Source organism: Haliotis asinina, chromosome 6 (genome assembly GCF_037392515.1).
Source record: "Haliotis asinina isolate JCU_RB_2024 chromosome 6, JCU_Hal_asi_v2, whole genome shotgun sequence".
In the NCBI taxonomy this organism is placed as follows: Eukaryota; Metazoa; Mollusca; class Gastropoda; order Lepetellida; family Haliotidae; genus Haliotis; species Haliotis asinina.
Window position 1 is genome coordinate 42,725,983 of NC_090285.1, and position 21,446 is coordinate 42,747,428.

The window sequence follows — 21,446 nt, forward strand, 5'->3', positions numbered from 1 at the left end:
CAATGGCAGGACATGTGTTTTGTTGCTCTGCAAACCCTGCTTCTATCTGATTGCCCGTTACAAAAGAAACACATCGACAAATGTTGTAATTTGATAACGTTAGGCGTCTTAACCTTTTCGTGTCTTTATTCTGTGGACAGACTTGTCACTAGGGTTTCGAATGTACCCTTTGCCCAGGTACAGGGGTGCCATTAGCTGTACATGGGCGGGCATGTGTATATATAGGAAAACTTCCCGTAATGACCTCCGGTGGTAAAATAAACCGCTTTAAATTATTCATAAATGTAACAAGTACATCATTGTCTGGATTTGATTAATTGTATGATGCGTATACGTATTTATGTGTCATTGAACCCGATAGGATTCATCAATTGGTAATTTCTTTGATTGTGGACGCTTTCCTTCTTCATAAAAGATATAAAGAATGACACACTTTCTTAGTTTATGCGCTTTAAATGGATCATAAAAAAAAAGAATCAGGGAAAGACAAAAGTTAAGGAGCATGTGTGTATTCTAAATTAGACAATTTCAGAATAACTTACGAATAATTATCGGTAAGCCGATTTCACTATAATTAACATTTCACAAATTAGTACTTATCCTCAAAATATGTGTCCAGAGACTACTGTATTATTTTATTCAGTTTCTGCATCGACAACATATCGGAAGACTCTGAATCTCGCGTTTTCTGTTTAATAACAATCTTATAAGCTTTGTCACATTTTACGTGATGTAAACGGCTAAGTAATGACCCAAGAGATGGGTTTAATTATTCGTTTCGACGTGTGCCTCGTTTCGGCTTATCGATGCGTTGATAAGGACACGGCATTACGTTGCTAGGGACGGCGGTGTGAGCTTCTGTCTGCGGACCGGTAGGTTCGAAGGCGATTAGAGAATTGAGGGTGCCTTTATATGCCAGGGTGTTGTAGATTCCTCAGAACAAGGAAAGTTCTCACTTATTTAACAAGTATTGCGAAGACCATCAGTCAAACAACCTCAGTAACTTTGGAATACACTAAATTGGTAAGTTCTCCATTTTGTAACAGTAAACGGTGTAAACGTTTGAACTGATCAAGCCACAGTTCGTTGACTCTTGTAAGAAACCGATCACTTTTTCTCATTGTATTGTTAGCGTAATTCGGCTGGTGGTGGTATAACTATTATAAAGAACTGTATACTTGTTAATGTGTGAGGCAGGTTGTACCTATATATATTTTAATAAAATATTGAAGACCCCTACACCTAGATTGGTGACTAGCCTTATATCTTCAGAGTCAGACTTCAAAAAGACATACCACTCTTGTTAAATCAAAATGTTTATACGTACTGAGAAAATTATGACACCCATGACATGTTTTGGCTAGGATATATAATTTCATATAGTGTTTTGGGTTTTTTAGGTCTTGGAGAGCACTTATTGTATGAATCTACTTGTAATCCTCAGACAATTTGTTGACTTGCCAGTCTCCACCTTCATTCTGAATGTTTTATTGCTCTTACTGTTACCTGCTCTTTTAGAACCACTTACCAAAATTGTACACATGCATTATGTAAGATTTGTTGATTTTATTTCAGAAAAATGTTTTGTTTGAAAGTTTCATGGTAGACCAAGATCAAGCTGCAATATCATCATTATACACAAGAGGTTTCATGAAATAAGAAAAGAGTTTGAATAAAAAAAACCCAAACAACACCTCCCCACCTCCTCAAAAAAAACCAAAAACAATTAACAACAAAAAACAGAGATTTGTTACAGCTTACTTTTTCTTTCCTAAAAAAAGTTCCATTTCTGTTGAACTTATCAGGTTCCTTGTTAGGTGGTCACAATGGTGTACAACTACACAAAACCACGTGGACCGATTGCTGCCATGTACAGCAGCCCTGGCCCATGCTATGGTCTACCAAATCTGATTGGCCAGTCAACCCATGATCCTCGCAGTTCGCATTCCAAATACCCAGCATATTCTTTTGGCATCCGTCATGGAAAATTCAGAGATGACTGCAGCCCTGGCCCATGCTACTATCCTGACACCAAGGTAAGCATCTCATCACTAAACCATCATACCCTTCTCGGAAGTCTCCATAGACAAAATGCATATATACTGAGGACAAAAATAAGGGATCATAAGAAAGCATGTGTCCGTTTATGTTTTTTTAAAGGTTTCTTCAAAAGCTGTGTGATACAAACCATGTCAAGAAACCTTGGGAAAAAAAGAAAGGAACACTGCTGCTTTCATGTGATTCCTTATTTTTTTTCCTCAGAATATATTCTAGTACCATTGTTTGGTTATCACTAACAATAATTATAAAAAGTAAAAAGATTTTGTAATCAGCCAAACCATCAACTATTCATGAAATTGTTAATGATACAGTTTAGACAACATGGCATCTTAAAAAAGCAGATTGACAGCCCATCTGAAGGATGTATGAGCAACACATGTAATGAGTGTTTGCAATACTTACATTTAACAGTTGACCATCAGGGCCTGCTGCTACCTACAGGCTTTAAAATCTACAGGCAGTGAATGAAGTCTGCAGGCCCATTTTGTGAAAGTCAAACAAATAAATACAAAATAGATTACACTGTACACAACTTTACACTGTTTCTAAAAAACGAAGTGAAGCCAATGGCACAGGGAGGAGTTTTTATTTGTTAGAGTGGTGTTGACATTCCAAAGCCAAAGCGCTGAAGTACCAGGAAGTGAATCTGGAAGTTATTGTAACGAGATGGATCTTGGATGATTCCCAAACATTAAGAAAGAAAAATGAAAGGGCAAACATTCCAGTTGAAAAGTAATTGACATATAATTTACTGAGGGCCATGAGGGCCTGCAGATATTTGAAACTGCCAGCCCAATACAATAACAAACGGCTCAGGGCCTTCAGGCCAGCGATTATTTTAAATGCTGCTGCATGTTATAAAGTGTAACATGAGTCATCTTTCCTGCAGGTATATCGAGATGGACTGGATGGTACCCCCCATTACTCCTTATACAGTCGCCAGAAGGACAGCACATCATTCATGACCCCAGGACCAGGTGCTTACAGTCCTGAGCAGACTGGCCCCTCTGCCAAGTTCCGCCACCCAGCATACAGTTTTGGTATGAGACAGAGACATAGGAGAACAGACAACACTCCAGGTGAGTCATGGATGATTCAGAAGCTGAAAGTGATGAAGGAGTAAGAATATTAAATGAATAAGATAGAAATAATAGCAACTATAGAACTTTTCCCTCACCTAACATCAACCCAACCTTACCTAAACATATTCCTTACCCAATCAAACACATCCAAAGTAAAGCATGACTATTTATTTCATAATTACATATAGGTGGTAAAGTGTGAGATCAGCTTCTACACCTTGTGCAAATGTTTTGTCCTAGTCCATACGCTATGTTCTGCCTAATAGATGATGTATTCTACTGAAACAGTTGAAAAAAGATCATTTGACTATTTGCCATTTTGTGACCTTTATAGGTGCAAATTCTATTGTTGCACCTAAAAACTGTTGCAATATAAGAAAGGATTTACCTGCTCATCATATATTACCTTCTAATTTTGTTCATTTTATCATGATGTAAGGTGGTAATCCTTAGATAATAATCTGTATTTTTAAGAGAAATCTGTAACAGTTGATGTCACTCGCTATTTACTTTATGGGATGATATTGTGTCATAGTAATGGTCTTGTAAACTATACAACTTCTACCCTTTGAAGTCTTAACTCAATTACTTAAATGTTATTCATAAATGATGACTCTAAAATGTGAGTGAGTATAGTTTGACACTGCTTCAGCAATATTTCAGCAATATCACAATGGGAATGCCAGAAACATCTCCATACCTTGTACACGAGTGATACTTTACAGTGACATTAACTACATTAATAGTCTGTTAACTTCAACAACATAATTTGTCAATATTGTCCTGTCACATTGTCTCAGGCTGAAAGATAGATAATATCTTTACAGTCACAATAGCATACAGACCCTAACATAGCAATCCAGGCCCCTCTGAACACAGTCTAGCATGTCATCCTCAGTGGGAGACACGTTTAACGCTCCACTGGAAGTTAGTAGCAACATGTTTGATTCACCAAGCTACATGACACTTGATACAAATTGATTTAACATTATAATAATCAATTTCTTTGTGCATGCGTTTGACAACAAAATCCTCTGGTTAATAAAATGTGTGGACAGCAGTGATATTGTATTGCCTATTCTTTCAGTGTATTTTTTTTTAACTAAAAACATGTGCAAGATTATGTTTGCCTATCAAAGTTAAGTTACTAGATACACATGACAAATTGCTTAGTCACTATGTCAGTGATCATTATTGCTTCTGTATTAGAACTCTTCATTTGTTGAATGATTTAAATGTTAAATGCCATTCTCAGGATTTTAACTGATCAGTGTATTTCATGCAGCATTTAAGAAAGAATAAAGAAATGTTATTGTTGTGCATTTATGTTGAGTTTTTAAGATCATTCCTACTTTTTAAATATAGCATTTCTACTCCATAGCTTTAACTTATATTGAAGATAATAAACCTTCAACTGTCTCGATCTAGCCAAGACATCACAGATTAACATCTCAAAAATTATAAGAGATATTTCGATATGTATCACAGGAAAACAACTTTAAAATATTGGACTCCTTTATAGCTCTCTTTTTTTGTATTGTGCTGAAATCTGGGGCACTTCCATGAAGATATCCAACAAGAAACTGCAATTGTAGTTATTTCCACCTGGGATTAAAATTTTAGTTCTTTTAGTGCAAAAATATCATGTATCAATAATCATGACAAATACTCAAGTAGGAACAACACGCAATTTTTTTATTCTCTCAGATAACAACAGCAAAAGAATATGTAAAAAAAATCAAGGTAATATACCAGTAACAGCGATGACAATCAGCAAATGTTTGTTATCAGTAGCTCACTTACGTTCATCACAAATCACAAAAGTCCTGCTTGAGTGAAACCACTATTCCTTAATTCATTGTTAGTTGACCTCGCATATGGGACTGGTGTTTTCATGTTGACACAAGTGTAATTCCACTTCTCTTTCTGATTGTTTCAAGTAACCATGATTCAATTATGACAGCTAGTTTTGATCATATCACGTCTATCAGTCGTGAAAACTTTGTAATGGGTACCATCACTGAGGTGTTTGAAGTGGAAGGAAAACAACTTAGTGAACAGATGTTTACTGAACTTTCCACGAAAAATGCACCCTGCAAAAATATATAGGATTACAGTTATAGAATTATCCTGATTTTATTCTGCGAAAGATTTTACAGATTTAAGAATACATTCAGCACCTGGAGGGTTAGTCAGTTCACTCTACAATATTTCTGCATGACAAGCGCAAACAAAGTACTATTCACATCAACAATAAAAGACTACCACATTCGGTTTACTTCATGCTTATATCTCTTGACGATGGTTGAGGACACTCTCTGACTACTTCAGTAATGAATGTTTTGTATCACTTGAGATGAGTTCAGCCAATATGGGTGATGTTGCAGTGTTTTAATGTGGTGATCTCAGACTATGTATGTCGATCTTTCCTTTCATTGTTGGAAAGTATGCACATGTATTAAGTGTTATTTGTCAAAATTTAGGTTTGATCAAATTAAGCTGCATGTTGAGACTGGAAAATTCCAAATGAACAAAGATACTGTGAATTTGTTTGCGTGAGTGAGTTTAGTTTTACGCCACACTCAGTAATATCCCATCTATATAGTGATGTCTGGACCAGACAATCCAGTGATTAACAGCATGAGCATTGATCTGTGCAACTGTGACATGTGTCAACCAAGTCAGCAAGCCTGACAACGTAGTCCCGTTAGTCACCTCTTACGATAAGCATAGTCTCCTTATGTGGGAAGCATGAGTTGCTGAAGGCCTGTTCTACCCTGGACCTTCGAATGGTCAAATTTTGTTTAAAGAAAAATAAGGAGTTTGTGGAAGGTCAATCCTATGTCATGATATGTAAACGGTACGCTCACTGAAAAAGAAAGTTTGCTACACAGGCTATCCAACAAATCAAAAGTTTATCCACCTCATGAAATCAACAGAGAGAGTATTAGGCATTGATTAACAAAATTGTTTTAAGAAATGAGAAACATCTGTAAAGATATTGATCTTTATCCTGATGGCCTGCAGTGTGTTCATATCTGTACCAGGCAATCCAGTGGTTGAAAGTGTGAGCATTCATCAGTGCTCTCTCACTGCTTCAGCACCACTGTACCAGAGACATGTTATCAGTGTAACCATGCATAATACAAAGTAACAGTTAGTCCCTGAAACATACAGCTTTAATACTTTTGGAATAAAAAGATTGTTAAAGCTATTTTATATGTTACAGCGGCCAACAGCTATACATTGCCCAACATGATCGGCAAGACAGTTCAAAGTGGGAAGAGACAGGCAGCTTGTCATAGTCTGTCTGGGAGACAGACCACGGGAGGCTTTGCTGAGGATCTAGCTAGGGTAATCTGATACTTCTAATGTTTATTGAAAACTGTTCACATCTTTTTGGATAACAGACTTGAGGACACTTGAATTTCAAACCTGGATATGTTGCTCATCTTATAGTCTGGTGGACCCTTGAAAATGTACCAATGAATTTCACTTTAAACAAAAAAATAAATGAAATAAAATGATATTAAGATTGCAAATCATTATGAATTTACCTTGCCAACTGAACATTTAAATGTCAGAATTTTATTCAACTTAGGATAAATGTTGTTTAACAAAAGATCATAGATTCAAACTGCTAGCGCTGGTTTGTATTACAAGAAGGGTATGTGAAACAAATGCACGTGGGTACGTGATGAGCATTTTAACATAGACCAACCCTACATGTGCTCGGTGTTTCATTTAAAGTGCATACCCTATTGTAATTCAAACCAATAAAAGCGATTTGATTCTATGATTGTTTGTTCAACATCATTTATCCTAAGTTGAATATATTTCTGAGATTTAAGAGATCATTTGGCAAGGTAAAATTATGAGGATTCACAATCTTAATTAATATCACATCATTTGATTTACCCTTTTTGTTTAAAGTGAAATTCATCGATATATTTTCACTGCCAACAGACAATAGCCTCAGATCAAAATTGCTCTGATAATGTCTAATAGTGAACAGGAAGCTGTTATAAAATGGTTTCAGTATTTTATAGTCAGCTATGGGGATGAATGTCATAAATAAATTGCATTCAGATAAGCAGTACATTGTGTATCCAAACAGAGAACACTTTGCACACTGTGAGATGAATGTAGAACTGTTGTTGAAGTCTAGAATGTATTTTACATGAGCTTCATTCAGTTCAGCAGGCCAGTTGTCGATTTCTGATCGTAGGATAAATATAAATGATTACATACTGACTGCTGTTGGTGTTCAGGCTCCTGGACCTGGTACATACACGACCACCGACCCCAGCACATTCAAAAACAAGGCCCCTCTGTACAGTATGACCAGCAGAAACATCATGCCTGGGGACACCACCAAGAAGCCAGGACCTGGAGCTCACTCCCCAGAGAATGTAAGTCTCCATTTGTAATACTGCTGATAAAGTGTATCTTGTAGGGTTGGACCTTAGTACAGGTATATTGTACTGTGAACCTCACAATATGATATACTGCGGTACACTTTCCACCAACTGGTTCACCCAATCTGATCGGCAATTTCCGTCACCATGATGCTGTATTTCCTGTATGTTATGCATTAATAGTTTTGAGAATGTTTATTCGTCATACCACTGCATTCGTGTGACTTTTAAACCATATAGATAAAAACAAAATAGATTGATATCGGCACTCACTAAAAAAAAGCAAAATTCCATAGACTGATGCAAACACTTTTTCTCATGTTTTAAAACTTTAGAGCGAAGTCTTCAGTCTGGAAACATTTTCAACTGATCTCTTGTACAATCAGATATGTGTCCTGACACTGGCCAGTGGCATTGTTTCAATAGAAAGTAAACAATAATTTCATTACCTAAACCATGTGTTAGACTTTCATATATATCACAATATATATTGCAATATGCAAACACATACCAAAACACATACAAAAATTGTGGCAATACCCAACCCTAGTATCTTGCAGTGAAACTTTGACTAGAAGAATCAGATTTTTGGTCACTGAAATATCGGCAGAAGAACAAATACCAGAGTTACATTAAGGATATTCCAGAGTTACATTAAGGATATTTATAAATTAGTGAGCAGTACCTAAGGGTCTCAAGCTGATATATATGATAAGCGAAAGATTGGGAATGTGCATTCATTGCTCAGCTTTCTGGATCTACCAATCAGTACCATTTTTATAGTATTTAGCAATCTTAGGTGAGGAAATACCAGGAACTGGTTTCATAAATGGGAAACCAACTGATGACTTCAATGGCTAGCCAGCACACTAACAACTGTCCCACCTGGGTGCTGTTGTACAATGCATCCTTTCCTTATCACAAAGACTAGCTTAAGTCTATGTTATGCGACTTACAGTCACCTTAGCACTAAGATCACTTAGAACAGTGGCATAAATGTCTTCATAAATTAAAATGAATGTCGTCTTGAATTTCACTCAAGTTTCATTTTCATTTTGCTTCTGTGAAGGAGTCTATCAGTTGATTTGATGACACCACTTTCTCCCAGTGAGTTTTTACAGTGAGTTTTTATCATTCTAGGTTTGGATTCACAAGACAAAGGAACCTGACTTCTCCTTTGGAATCCGCCACAGTCAGTATCTTGCCCCACTCATTGTTGATGTTCAAGAATAGGTATCCATGGCAACTGACACAAACAAATCAAAACACATTGTTCAATACACAGAACGAAAAACATTTCATGATCAAAACCTTCCTCAGTCACATTGTGTATTTTGTACAGAGCAGCCTTTTACCACTGTTATGTATTGTGGAGTTTAATTTGTCACATTGTGTACATGTACAATAACCTTTGCCAAAGATGGGAGCATTGCTTATGTTTTAAAATCTGTTCTTTGTGTTACAGTATGTATTACAGATGTAAACATGAATTCATATAATGACCAGTAGCTGCTACCAATTTGTTTCGCAAATGTTTTCGTGGTAGGAGAAAAATCAAAGAGGAACAAAATAATTTTCATCTGGATTTCAGATGACCATATTTGTTCATATGGTTATTTACAGTATTACAATTTGAATATTTTATTTTTTTGTGTACATTTCTCTATTAAATGCCCTATAAGCATGTATATTTATAACTTTGAGTTTCTTTGAATTTTGCATTTGTGAGGCATACATCATGTTGTTGGTCTATTGACTTTTGAAATGTTTAATTTTCAAATATTTAACATGCACAGAAATCAAAAGTATTTGTGCTAATTTGTCAGATTTTACCAGTATTGATGCATCTATATTTTTATACATAATTTGTCAGGGGCGTGTTTTGTGCTAACTCTGTAATAAACATGTATGTATGAATAAACATTGTGAGGTTAATAAACCTGTGTGATAAAAAGAGTTATCTTGTTATCATTTTCTTGAAATCTTATGACGAAAGATGTAAGAACTACGTGGCTAATGGACAATTTAGTCCCTCGCTCACATAAACAATCCATGCCATCAGGGTGCCATTGTAAAAACTGTTTACCAAGGTTGAACTTTGCGACCGAGGTTAACCCTAAGATAACCGTAACAAAGGGTTACCCCCTTAGCAAAAACCCTAGGTTAAACCTTAAGGAGCTAAGGTACCATATATTACCGTAGATAAGCTGAATTTTGAGGACCACAAAAGGCAGTCTGTAGAAGGGGGTTGGCTTATCTATGAAACACAATGTCTAAGCTAAGTGCTAAGTTTTGCACCCAGGTCCTTATGAAATGTCATCACCAAATTAAAGATGACTTTCAATTTCTCATTAGTTTTCTGTGACATTCATGGTGCACTCACGATTCCCATAATCCTCACATCAATATTTCTTTGGAAGATTCTCAAAGGTGCACTGAGTCCTCTATCCATGGTGATTGTACCTTGCTATACTTTTAACTTTTAAACCCATTTAAATCCAGATTAGAATTGGTTTTATTCCAAACAACAGACCTGTGAAGTGAAATGGGGTACAGCATTGTGCTCTGGGCCCTTATTCTCGAAACGTTCACAGCCCTAAGAATTCTTAACTTTGATCGTAGCCAATGTGTTAGGAATGGGCTTAAGGAGTTCGTAGGACTACGAATGTTTCGAGAATAGCTAGCCTGGAGTATTTAACACACATTGTAAACCAAAAGTCACTGTGTTCTGTAATCTGATTGGATGAAAAACATGATCAAATGGTATTAGATTCCCGGAAACTGCAACACTATTCACTGCGTATTGACACGTAAACAATTGTTTTGTTGTGTCATCAACAGTGGTGACGTCATTCAAATCATATTGTGACGTAAAGTTAGAATGACGTCAAAAATGAGCAACACCAGATGCTACCATGGGAACCAGCTGAAACGGCCAGCTGATGACACTTCACTGCTGTATTCATACTCGATGTAAACGAGTGCAGACAGTAAAACCCCCTTTGTTTACTTTTTTGTTTACTATGTCGATAAACACCAATATTTCATTTGAAACCTCCGGCTGCCGCCATTGGTTCCAAATGCATTCCCATGCTTCAAATACTCAATAACACCTGGAAATTGGCCAACACATGATGTTTATCCCCTAAAAGAGGTATGCATGGAAGTGAATGTCTTGACTTATGCTGATGGTATTGTGCCATTCCACAGAGATACCACGCCACAGTTCAACAAGTAAACTCCCGTCTGACACTGTATCCTAACCTGTCCTTGTTTTATCCAATGCCAAAAGTCAGGCAAGGTAATAACATGTACCCTATTTAAACATGTAAACACCAGTCAGACACAGTATCCTAACCTGTCCTTGTTTTATCCCTGATGCCAAGAGGCATTACATAACAACAAGTACCGTGGTTTAGCAAGTTCAGAGCTCAAACCTGGGGACCTATTCCAGCTGTCTTCAACAACAACAACAACAAAAACAGACAACATAAAACAACATAGTTTGCACAATAGTTTAATCATAGACATAAAATCATAACAAAATTATGAATAAATGCATTGGTAATATACCATGATATGACCTAGCGGATACGACTGGGTACAACACAACCGCTGAGTGCAAGGCCGTCTACACAATTCACTGAGCTCAATTTGGGTTGAACATTCATCATGAACTCTGAGGGATCGATCTCTCCATGTCATCTAGATACACTGAACAGTAGCCTCTCAAGTAACTGGTCAACTGGTGAGTCTTATTTAATCCTTAGTTAAAGTACACCATTGGCATATGTGTGTACAAATTTATTAACTGCTCATTATTTTTTCTTTGAAAATATTTGAGAACAAAAATACTGTGTGTTTAGACATTACTTTATTACACTTCATAAACACAGGGCGGTTCAATTTGGCTTTCGCACAGAAACAGATCAGCTTACAAGACTTAAATGTAATAATAATACATGAATCAATAATGTGATTATATTATTACAATAATATTAATAAAAATAATCATGGCAGCAACAGAACTGGCAACTGCACAATGAAGACTAATTGCAAAGTACTTACTTATATAAGCACTGGCTTACATTTATTCTCTGGCCGACAACACTGTAACTAAGCAATATGTGGCAGCCATTGAAAGGACCAGTTGACTGACATCTTAAGTAAAGGCTCACACTATGATCTGGAAACTTCTGTGGGTGATCACCCACTGTGTGTACACGACTAAACATGGTACTTACAAGGGTAAAGGATAGGTCAAAATAGCTTATCTTGAGGCCAAAACAAATTAATAATATGTGTGTACATGCAAATAAAGAAACATTATTGATATAATTTGTAAAATAGGTTAAAAATTTTCCAGACAAAATAGCATAACACATGATTACATAACACTAATCATTTTTGTAAATATTCTTGTTTGAAGCAAAACAAATTTATTATTTGTGTCAACATGCAAATAAAAAAACATTATTATACAACTTTGAAAAACAGGTTTAATGACTAAATTGTATTACACATGATCACTTACCACTAATCTTATTTGTAAACATTCTTGTCTGGAGCATAAGTCATAGTAAGTAAAGTGATTGAGTGTGAGTGAGTAAGGTTTTATGCAGCTTTTGACAATATTGCTATTTCAGCAATACCAAAAGCAATATTCCCACAGGGTGACACCAGAAATATGCTTTACACATTGAACCAATTTGGGAAATCTAACCTGGGTCTTCAGTATGACGAGCCAACGCTTTAACCCCTAGGATACCCCTAGGCCCCTCCCCACCAGGAATTGAACCCACACTGTCAGAGTGAGGAACCTACTGACATCACACAAAGTCAGCTGTCCACCCACTCACCTATAGATGAATTCCAGATTCTTTCCTCTTATTACAATACATGTTATGCCATGACCAATCATCAATAGTCACAAACAACAATCAAGGTTTCCTTCATTTCTTCAGTAGTATATGCAAAAAAGGGGTGGCACAAGTTACAGATGTATCAATGTATCATAAATTGCCACAGAAAGACGACACATATCAGTTCTGTATTCATTTTCACAAGTAAGTCAATGCCTGTATAAACCCAGCCTTGTTACTAAAACAATGCTACTTGCCACTGCCCTTGCTGGCATATCAGGTCACTAAGCAGAGCAGAATGCTAAATCTGACTGCGTTCACCAGATAATACCATTCCAATGAACCTGAATTAATCGGTCATCCAAGTTAATCACAAACTGCTTGCGAGCAGCAACCTCATGTTTGCAAGGGGCACATCCACCAAGGATTGAGAAAAGGCATGGGCCATGTGCCATTTTGCATGTTAGAATAAAAAAATGGCCCATTAAGATTTTGAAGATAACTCCAAAACTAATCAAAAGCAATTCTAGATGCCAAGAACATATTTTCTAAGGTCTGAAAATTTAGAATTATATACAGAGGAGTTGATATACAGACATACATGTACATCACTCAATCATTGAAATGGGTATTTTGGTTTACAAAAATCTTATTGCTGTATTATTCAGCCAGTATCAGAGAAAGTGATGAATTACCAACTGATCTCTATACAAATAATCCTAACTATGTCACCGATGAGCATGAATTAATATTTATTTCTGCTTTCATAACACATTGTTTGTTTCTGATAAGACATTACAAATAAATTAGAAAATAACAGCAATGCCAATAAACGTATCACTTGCTACTCATAAGACAACTAGAATACCAATAATAATTGTTGAACACTTTCCCCAGAAGCACAGATAGAAATATAATGTAATTATGAATGTGTTTAAAAAGTCATGATAACATTTATATGAACAACAATTATTCTTGCTGATATTATTTCAATGAAGATGACTCTGACAGGAGAGACAGTACTGCAGATGGTCAGACTGTTTGATCTCACTAGAGTCTCTGTGGTGGAGTGGTCTAATGGTCAAAGTACTCGCTCATCATATCAGGGTTTGATTCTCCACATGAGTACAATGTGTGAAACTCATTTGTCTTCCCCACCATGTTACTGCTGGAATACTGCCCAAAGTGGTTCACACCTTACTCATTCACACACTCACTGACTTCACATTTTCTCCCTTGCATCCCTTTGATCCTTTGCATACTGTTCTGCCAAAGCTAACCATGAGATGTGTGTTTCCTTTTATTACAGTGTTCAGTGGTGTGTTAAGCATAGTAGAGTACTATATTAATGCATGGATACAGATTAGGACACGTTTCTATTTCACATCGTATTTTCCTTATATTACCGGACCTACCGTAAATATAACGGAACTTCTCCCTCTTCATTTATTTACGTCATTCAAAATTAGAATTTCAGATCCTTTTTAAACTTTTGCTTTCTGAAATTGAAATGAAAATTTTGTGCCTGAAAATAAAACATTTGAAAATAATATGAAAAGTGTGAGAATCAAGCAATAATAATTGTTATTTGAACCACTATACATCATAAAGATCTTTAAAAAAAAACACATCAAAACTTAACAAAAAATTGACAACTGAGTGAGATGTGGATATAACACTGCTATCTGCATTATTCCAGTCCTAGTACAATATAAGGAAGACCAGAAATGAACTTGACATGTAAGGGGAATCATGCCATTCTTATGTATTAATGTAATCACAGGATTTCATCTGCACCTGCATGCTTACATAATAATAAAAATATACAATGCTTAATTGTTATCTTTCTTAACAGAATGGTGAGAGACTAGTTGATTGAAGCTCCATGAAAATGACCTACCTGTTATCTGTACATTGAAATACTCCAGTAACAGAAGCATCACCGTTCACAATTTATTTCCAGCATATGAACAGCCTTGGTAACTGTACACTAACCATTCACTTGAACTTACATCTGACTGATGAGATATTTTAGTCCATCAAAGTTTCCATTACCAACTGTAGGCAACAATGTCTAAACAACGTCTATGCTCATGCTGTTGATCACTGGATTGTGTGGTCAAGACTCAATTATTCACAGACTGCCGCCATATAGCTGCAATATTGCTAAGTGCTGCAAAACACTAAACTCACTCTCTCTAAACAATGTCATATCTATTTTTACTTTTTCATTGATTCAGTCAAGAATGAATAACTTATAAGTTAATGATTAAATATCATCATAGGACATATGTAACGGATATTCATCAGAGAAATTAAACCTTCATTGCTGACATGAATACTGATTCTTGCAACTTGGGAGCAGCATCTCAGTTGGTGGTTATTTGAACTTTTTACCATTTACATGCATTATATATGGAAAAGTACAATGGCAGCTTTGTCTTGACAATGAAACCTGTGTAAACCCCTAACCGTCTCAGCTCATTATTCATGACTATAGTCTCCTCCAGGCAGCGTTCTGATATTATGTCCAAGGTTGTATCGCAATGGTCAACACCTCATTAATACAAAACTTCCACAAATTTCCTAAGTTAAGAACAGCAACTACTTTCTATGATAACCCACACTGCCTGGAGCAGTCAGACAGCACAGGCTCTACACATACAGGGCAACATGCACAGGTTGAAATAAATTAGAGCATACACAAATAAATTCACACCAATAATATGTCACCCTAACTATAAGTACATAGTCCTCACATACATGTACAATTAAGTCCAATAGCAGAGGTGTGACGATATAGACAATTCACAATACGATACGTATCGCGGTATCTTGGAACGATACGATACATTTCGATGCACATCACAATATGCTATCTTTAATTATTTTCTTTAAAAACATATATTTTCATATCAAGTAACACTGTATATTTTGACATAACTGTGAATTTCTCGTGAAAATTAAGAATTTCAAGGTCAACAATAAGCATCACGATATGAAAAAAAGTATCAATATGTTTATCGTCAGATAAAACATCATGATTATTGATATTGCGATATATTGTCAAAGTCTTTCCAAAAGCACTTCAAAGAAGTATGACCTAAATCCGTTTTCTGGGTCTTCTTTAACTCATGATTAACTACAGAAATATGCAAGAACAGGCACTCTTTATGGCATAACAGATTTACTGTACTAATGTACAAAAGGATCAGGGCCCTTATTCTCAAAAGCCCTAAGAATTCATTACAGTAGCCAATGTGGTAAGATCTGGCTTAAGAAGTTTGAAGGGCTACCAACATTTCAAGAATAGCTAACTAGGCAACTTCTTTTCAATAGTATATTTTTCCTTCATGAAATAACTTTGGACGTAAGAATGACCAGTTTGTTTTCATGATGTTCAGGGACTTCAGTTGATTGGCAGTACTGGTATGATCTTTAACATAAGAAAAACGAATAGTAATGTTTATGGCCGCTGAAACGTTCTGCAACAAAAATAACTAGACTGGTCTTTGGGAAACCAATTCAAATGGATCTCCAATTGTGCAGAAAATCGTCGAAATTTGGTCTTTAATGCAGTCGATGCCACCAATACAGCTGTACATGCAAAACTACACACTCTCATAGCATTTTATGATAAATCAACAATTAGCACTAAACAATATTCATCCAGTATATTCAAAAGAACACTGTTAAATATACACTGTGATGCATTATGTGAATAAAAGACTTACCACTTCATTACAAGGTTATAACACAACAAGGAGATGAGGTCAGATTTTGTTTCTGCCAGAAACAGTGCTTTATCTTAGTTTAACATCAAGTATGGCACCAAGAACACAGAATGTGTCCCTGGGGAGCGAGACAACAGTAACAGAAGCATTGGTTCAATATGGCAATGATGAGATCTTGCAGTCAACATATCAGAAATGTGCATTAACTGAGTTAGCCAGATTGGTATTGCATAAAATCCCTTTCATCACAATAACAGTTCTGAACAGGTAGATGGAAGAGAACAGCCACCCAGCATTATGTCCCCTTAATATTTATCATGAACCCAAGGTTATAGAAGAAAATTAAACAGAACCATGATTTCACAAACAGCATTTAATGACTAAACCATGAAACAATTCAGTAACAGATAAACATGCTCTGAAATACAATTTTACAATTAAATTTTATTTTCATAGTCAACCAAACACAAGATATCAGGAACATGTTCTAGTAGATATCATTGTCAACAGATTTATACAATTTATATCTCACCTCACGCATTAATGCCGTTTTCTGATTGGCTAAGTGTTCTTCTATAATTTTTATATACTCCACTGGCAATGCCTCATTAGGTACTTTGTGGCAGTAATTTTTATATTTTGAATAAGATTGAATCACATATAATGTAAGGAAATTACTGATGTTTTGAAAATGCAGATCGATGGAGGAGAGAAAACTCTACAGCTGTTTTTCTTGTCATCTGCAAAATCTAGTGACTGCTGCAAAAAGTAGTGTACCCATGCTCTAAACAATTAAAAATTAATATTGAAGTGGTGGGTAAGATAAGTATGTTGTTCACTTGTCCCTCGGGCCCATGGGTTGATATACCCTCGTTGTTTTTTCATGTTTAGGGTACATCAACCCATGTTCCCCACGTGATTAGTGAACAACTCATAATATACCACATTTCTAGTATGTTAACTGGGAGGTAATTGGTAGAAAACTCCAGTATGATATAAATCATACAAGATATGGCATATAATAAATAAGCACCATTAAATTAGGGAATACAGATGCTAAATATGCAACAAAATCAGATTCCCCATAGAACCAAAAATTCACACTAACTTAAATGCAGAATATTATCATATTCACTTACTTTCTCCCATAATCATCTAAAGTTCAAATAAAACCTTAAATAGTCACACAAATTTATATACAAGGTTAAGATCATTTGAAAGAATAAATGCCATAACATTTGGCAGTTGGTTAAACAGATCTGATCAACACTAAAAATATGAAGACAACATATACAATTATAAGCAAGTAATAAATAATATTTAGACAGGGTTTGCATGCATCATGAAAATACAACTCCATGAAAGCATCATTCAACACACTACAGGGAAACACATTTTAAACACAAAATTGTAAAACTGGTGCTTAAAGCTTAGTTACTTGTGCAAAAATACTTTGTCAGTTCACAACTCGAATGCTCAAAGTCTTTTAGGATTTTATTCTTGATTTGTGATCAGATGATTTTCTTGAAATTGTTTGAAACTAATAAAGACATCTTTAATAATCTAATCTTTGTATTAGTAGAGGCTTTCACACTGACATCAGCCTTACACAGAATATGCCAAGTCCTGTTCCTAAGAGGTCATGAAAATAGAGACAAACAGCAAAAAACTCAACTTGAGGGTGAAAATAAACCAACAACAAAAATGTGCTTCAAACTTCTTAATAAAATGATCATATAAAGACTTCTTTTCACCTGGACTAAAAAATAATCACTAAAAATGTATGATTTTGGTAGAAACAAACACCTGCATATCAACTGAAGAGGAAAAGGAGCAGCATAATAAGAGCTGGGACAAGCAGAAATAATGTAATTGAGAGTTTTTAACATGAAATGCCTTTTTTTTTTTCAACTGGTTTTGTGAAATGGTACATTAATACCTGAACTAACTTATGTGTTTCATCTCAAAGCTAACCAAAGCAAAGGTTGTATTTAGAATTACAAATAAAATTGCCCAACTATATTTTTGTGAATGTAATTGGACATTCAGTCTACTGTAATGATCATGCAGCACTACAAACAAAATGTCAGTAACATAAAATCTCTGAAATACTGCTCTACAATAATTAACAAATTATAACCAATAAAGCAGTTAGCTGAGGGATATTACACACATAAACTATGGAGACAACAAAACTGGGTATCCTAGTATGTCAACATGTATCTAGAAGCCTAAGCTAACCAGTCTTATGATGTTGTACAACATGGGGGCATACAAAAGCCACATCATTACTATAACAATAATATAAAACTGCATATTTAACCTATGATCATACACATCGGCAAATTTCTTTGGAATGAAGTCTCCCAGCCTGGTATGGTACAGTATATTCTATCTGTTCATGATTACAGTATATTCTACCTGTTCATGATAACTAAATGATGATATTTTAACTGGTAAATACCAATTTTTATCAACACTGAAAGACAATACTAAACACCTTCACTGAAAATACCATGTGTTTCACAGAATCAAATTTCTTTTCACACTTGTGGAAAATCTGTATTCACCATTTAAATTTTAAACAACAAATAGACATTATAAGAACAATTTCAAAATCATTATGTCACATAGATTATATAGTCATTTCCATGTTTAAAAATATATTGCATCACTTTTTTTAAACACAAACTATCCATGTTCTATAATTCAGCTATGTTTAAAGCTATCCCTCATACATTAGGAAGTGAAGCTACTTTGAAATAAGCAAGTAAATCCCAGAAAGCCTGTCAAAAGTTTTGATGATAATGACTGATACTTAGCAATCAATGACAATCATCCAACTGAAATTATGAACTATTACATGCATTATCTGAGAATAATAAGTAATTATGTAAATTATGCAATGAAAATTCTATGATACATAATATCAAGATCATGAACAAAACTCATTCATAAATAATTAACATCAACACTATAAAAACATGAAATTCAAATATATTACAATAGAAAGCAAACAGCTAAACTGTAGGTATCTACCGTATACTTCCAATGAGGTAAGGCTGTTATCATCTCACACACTGTGATGAAAACAGTAATATCATACTTGTGTCATAGCAAGAATACTTGTCAGACTACAAACTACTAACAGCAGGGATATTCAAATCTTACATAAGTCATCATTTTCCACTCTAAAATAACTCTCCAAATCACAACTTAGTCTAATTTCTAAAAAAGAAACATACTACATAGTTTGCATCAGTAATATATTTATCAATTTGGTTTATCTCCAACAATCATCCCATGATCACATTCACAAAGTAAATTTGGTCATGGCAACTCTAATTCCATGAAATTTAGTAAAGGTGTCATATACCCAACATGTGTATCCAAAATATCATGTATTAATTCATTATTCATTGATTATCCCTAAAATGCATTTTCGAAACAAACTTTTCTTTCAGCTGTTTGATGACAAATAGCACTCTCTGACAAGTATCATCTGGATGTGACTTTAACACATCTCATCTCACAATATAACAAGCATGGTGAAAGCAACAAGCTGTGCACAAATTCCAGACTTCAGTGCAGTCAGCACCTCTCTCAGACAGCATCATCACAATGTCTGATCTGTCTAGCCTCGCATGATGTACCTTGGCTAGGACAGTTGGAAACAGTCCTGACTCAAACACCATGACAAGGATTTGGGATCATTCTGCTCAGCAACTGATGCTTCTACTGGATATTGTTTAGACGCTGCATTAATTTGGATCAGGATGATATATCATCTTCCACACACGTAATATTTTGAACGTGGAACAGAATCTCAATAACCTTTTAAGCAGACAAGACATATCAGTTGGACAAATGTGTACAATGTCCATAGACACTGTTACCTGTTCTGGAGGAGCAGGATCAACAGAATTCTGGCCAGAAATATCATTCATTTTGGATTCGTGAAAGAAAGCAATGCCAATATTTTTGGATTAATTAAGCAAAACAATGACCAAATTGTCCAATATCTTCAAGTAGATACAACACGATCCTTTCTATAAGAAAGATACACTTCTTCTATGTAGTCTTTTGTCTCTGAGATAGCCCTACCTGTCACATCTCATGGGTTTCATCCTGCTCCTCATGTCTGATCCCAGACAGGAATGAGTATCTAAATGTTCTGAATGCATGTCACTACAGGGAAGAGCAGATCAAGCTGATGCAGTGTCTGAGGTACATTTTAAACAACATTACAGCTGTCAAACTTCAAAGTGCAAAATGTATTTCAGTCAGTCAACAGGAAACAAAATAAAACAAGATCTATATTCGTACCAGATATTCATCTGATCATAGCAAAGTGATTATCTGGTCCAAGGTGGATCACTCCAGATTAATCAAGTCCTATCTGGTCACAGCACAGTTGACCAGTCTGATCTGGTCCAAATGGGATGATCTGGTTTGATCTGGTCCAGGTCAGCTTCAGCTGGATGATACTATCCCAGGGAGATCTGGTCTTCGGGGGCGGCAGTAGGTAGACCAGCTTCAGCATAGCAGGTTTGGTTGAAGGAACAACAGATGTGACCAGCCTGCAAGAGAACTTTAGTGTCATCATCTTTTCACATAACAGATGTGATCATCTTTCAACAAAACTCAACTTACTACTGTGTCAAAATGAAAGATGTGACTGCCTTCTGGAACATTCAGGAAGCACAAAGGTGATTGTAGTCTGTATTACATGAAAACTCATAAACATCTGATATAAAGAGTCACAGGTGACAGCTGAACATGCTAATACTGACATATCCCCTATGCTGTCCGATTCCATGCAACTTCGTCCTATACATGTAGCATGTAGCTCATCTCTAGTATAATTGCATCACATATGATTTGTTCAATATGTTATATCTTTGAAACATAAAAGTATAAGCCTCAACCTAACAAAATGATGATGTTGTTAGATCTCTTGGTCAGTTTGAGCAGTATATATGATAGTAAGGAGTATGTATGACAGTGGGCCGTCTATACGACAGTAGGAAGTATATATAACAGTAGGGAGAATATACAACAGTGGTGGACACATAACAGTGGGCAGTCTATTCGACAGTAGGGAGTATATATGACAGTAGGGAGGATATATGACAGTGCAGGATACCGTAGGAAATATATATGACTGTAGGGAGGATATATGACAGTGCAGGATACAGTAGGAAGTATATATGACAGTAGGGAGTATATATGACAGTGCAGGATACAGTAGGAAGTATATATGATAGTAGGGAGGATATATGACAATGC

At 35.6% G+C, this 21,446-nt stretch overlaps 2 protein-coding genes across 2 annotated transcripts in view; one reads left to right on the top strand and one right to left on the bottom strand.

The window, feature by feature from the left end:
- Window positions 1–802: 802 nt before the first annotated feature.
- LOC137286471 (ciliary microtubule associated protein 1A-like) lies at window positions 803–9,515 on the top strand. Its single transcript, XM_067818361.1, has 6 exons — window positions 803–1,023; window positions 1,806–2,036; window positions 2,951–3,140; window positions 6,373–6,497; window positions 7,415–7,555; window positions 8,702–9,515. The coding sequence occupies exons 2-6, from the start codon at window positions 1,827–1,829 to the stop codon at window positions 8,792–8,794; spliced, it is 759 nt and encodes a 252-aa protein (XP_067674462.1). The 5' UTR covers window positions 803–1,023; window positions 1,806–1,826; the 3' UTR covers window positions 8,795–9,515.
- Window positions 9,516–15,369: 5,854 nt separating this feature from the next.
- Window positions 15,370–21,446, bottom strand: part of LOC137287310 (protein kinase C-binding protein NELL2-like) — a gene marked incomplete at its 5' end in the record, with an annotated part of 96,005 nt that continues 89,928 nt past the window's right edge. The window contains one exon of the mRNA XM_067819549.1: window positions 15,370–20,737. Within this exon, the coding sequence (XP_067675650.1) occupies window positions 20,645–20,737 (93 nt within the window). The remainder of the gene's footprint in view (window positions 20,738–21,446) is intronic.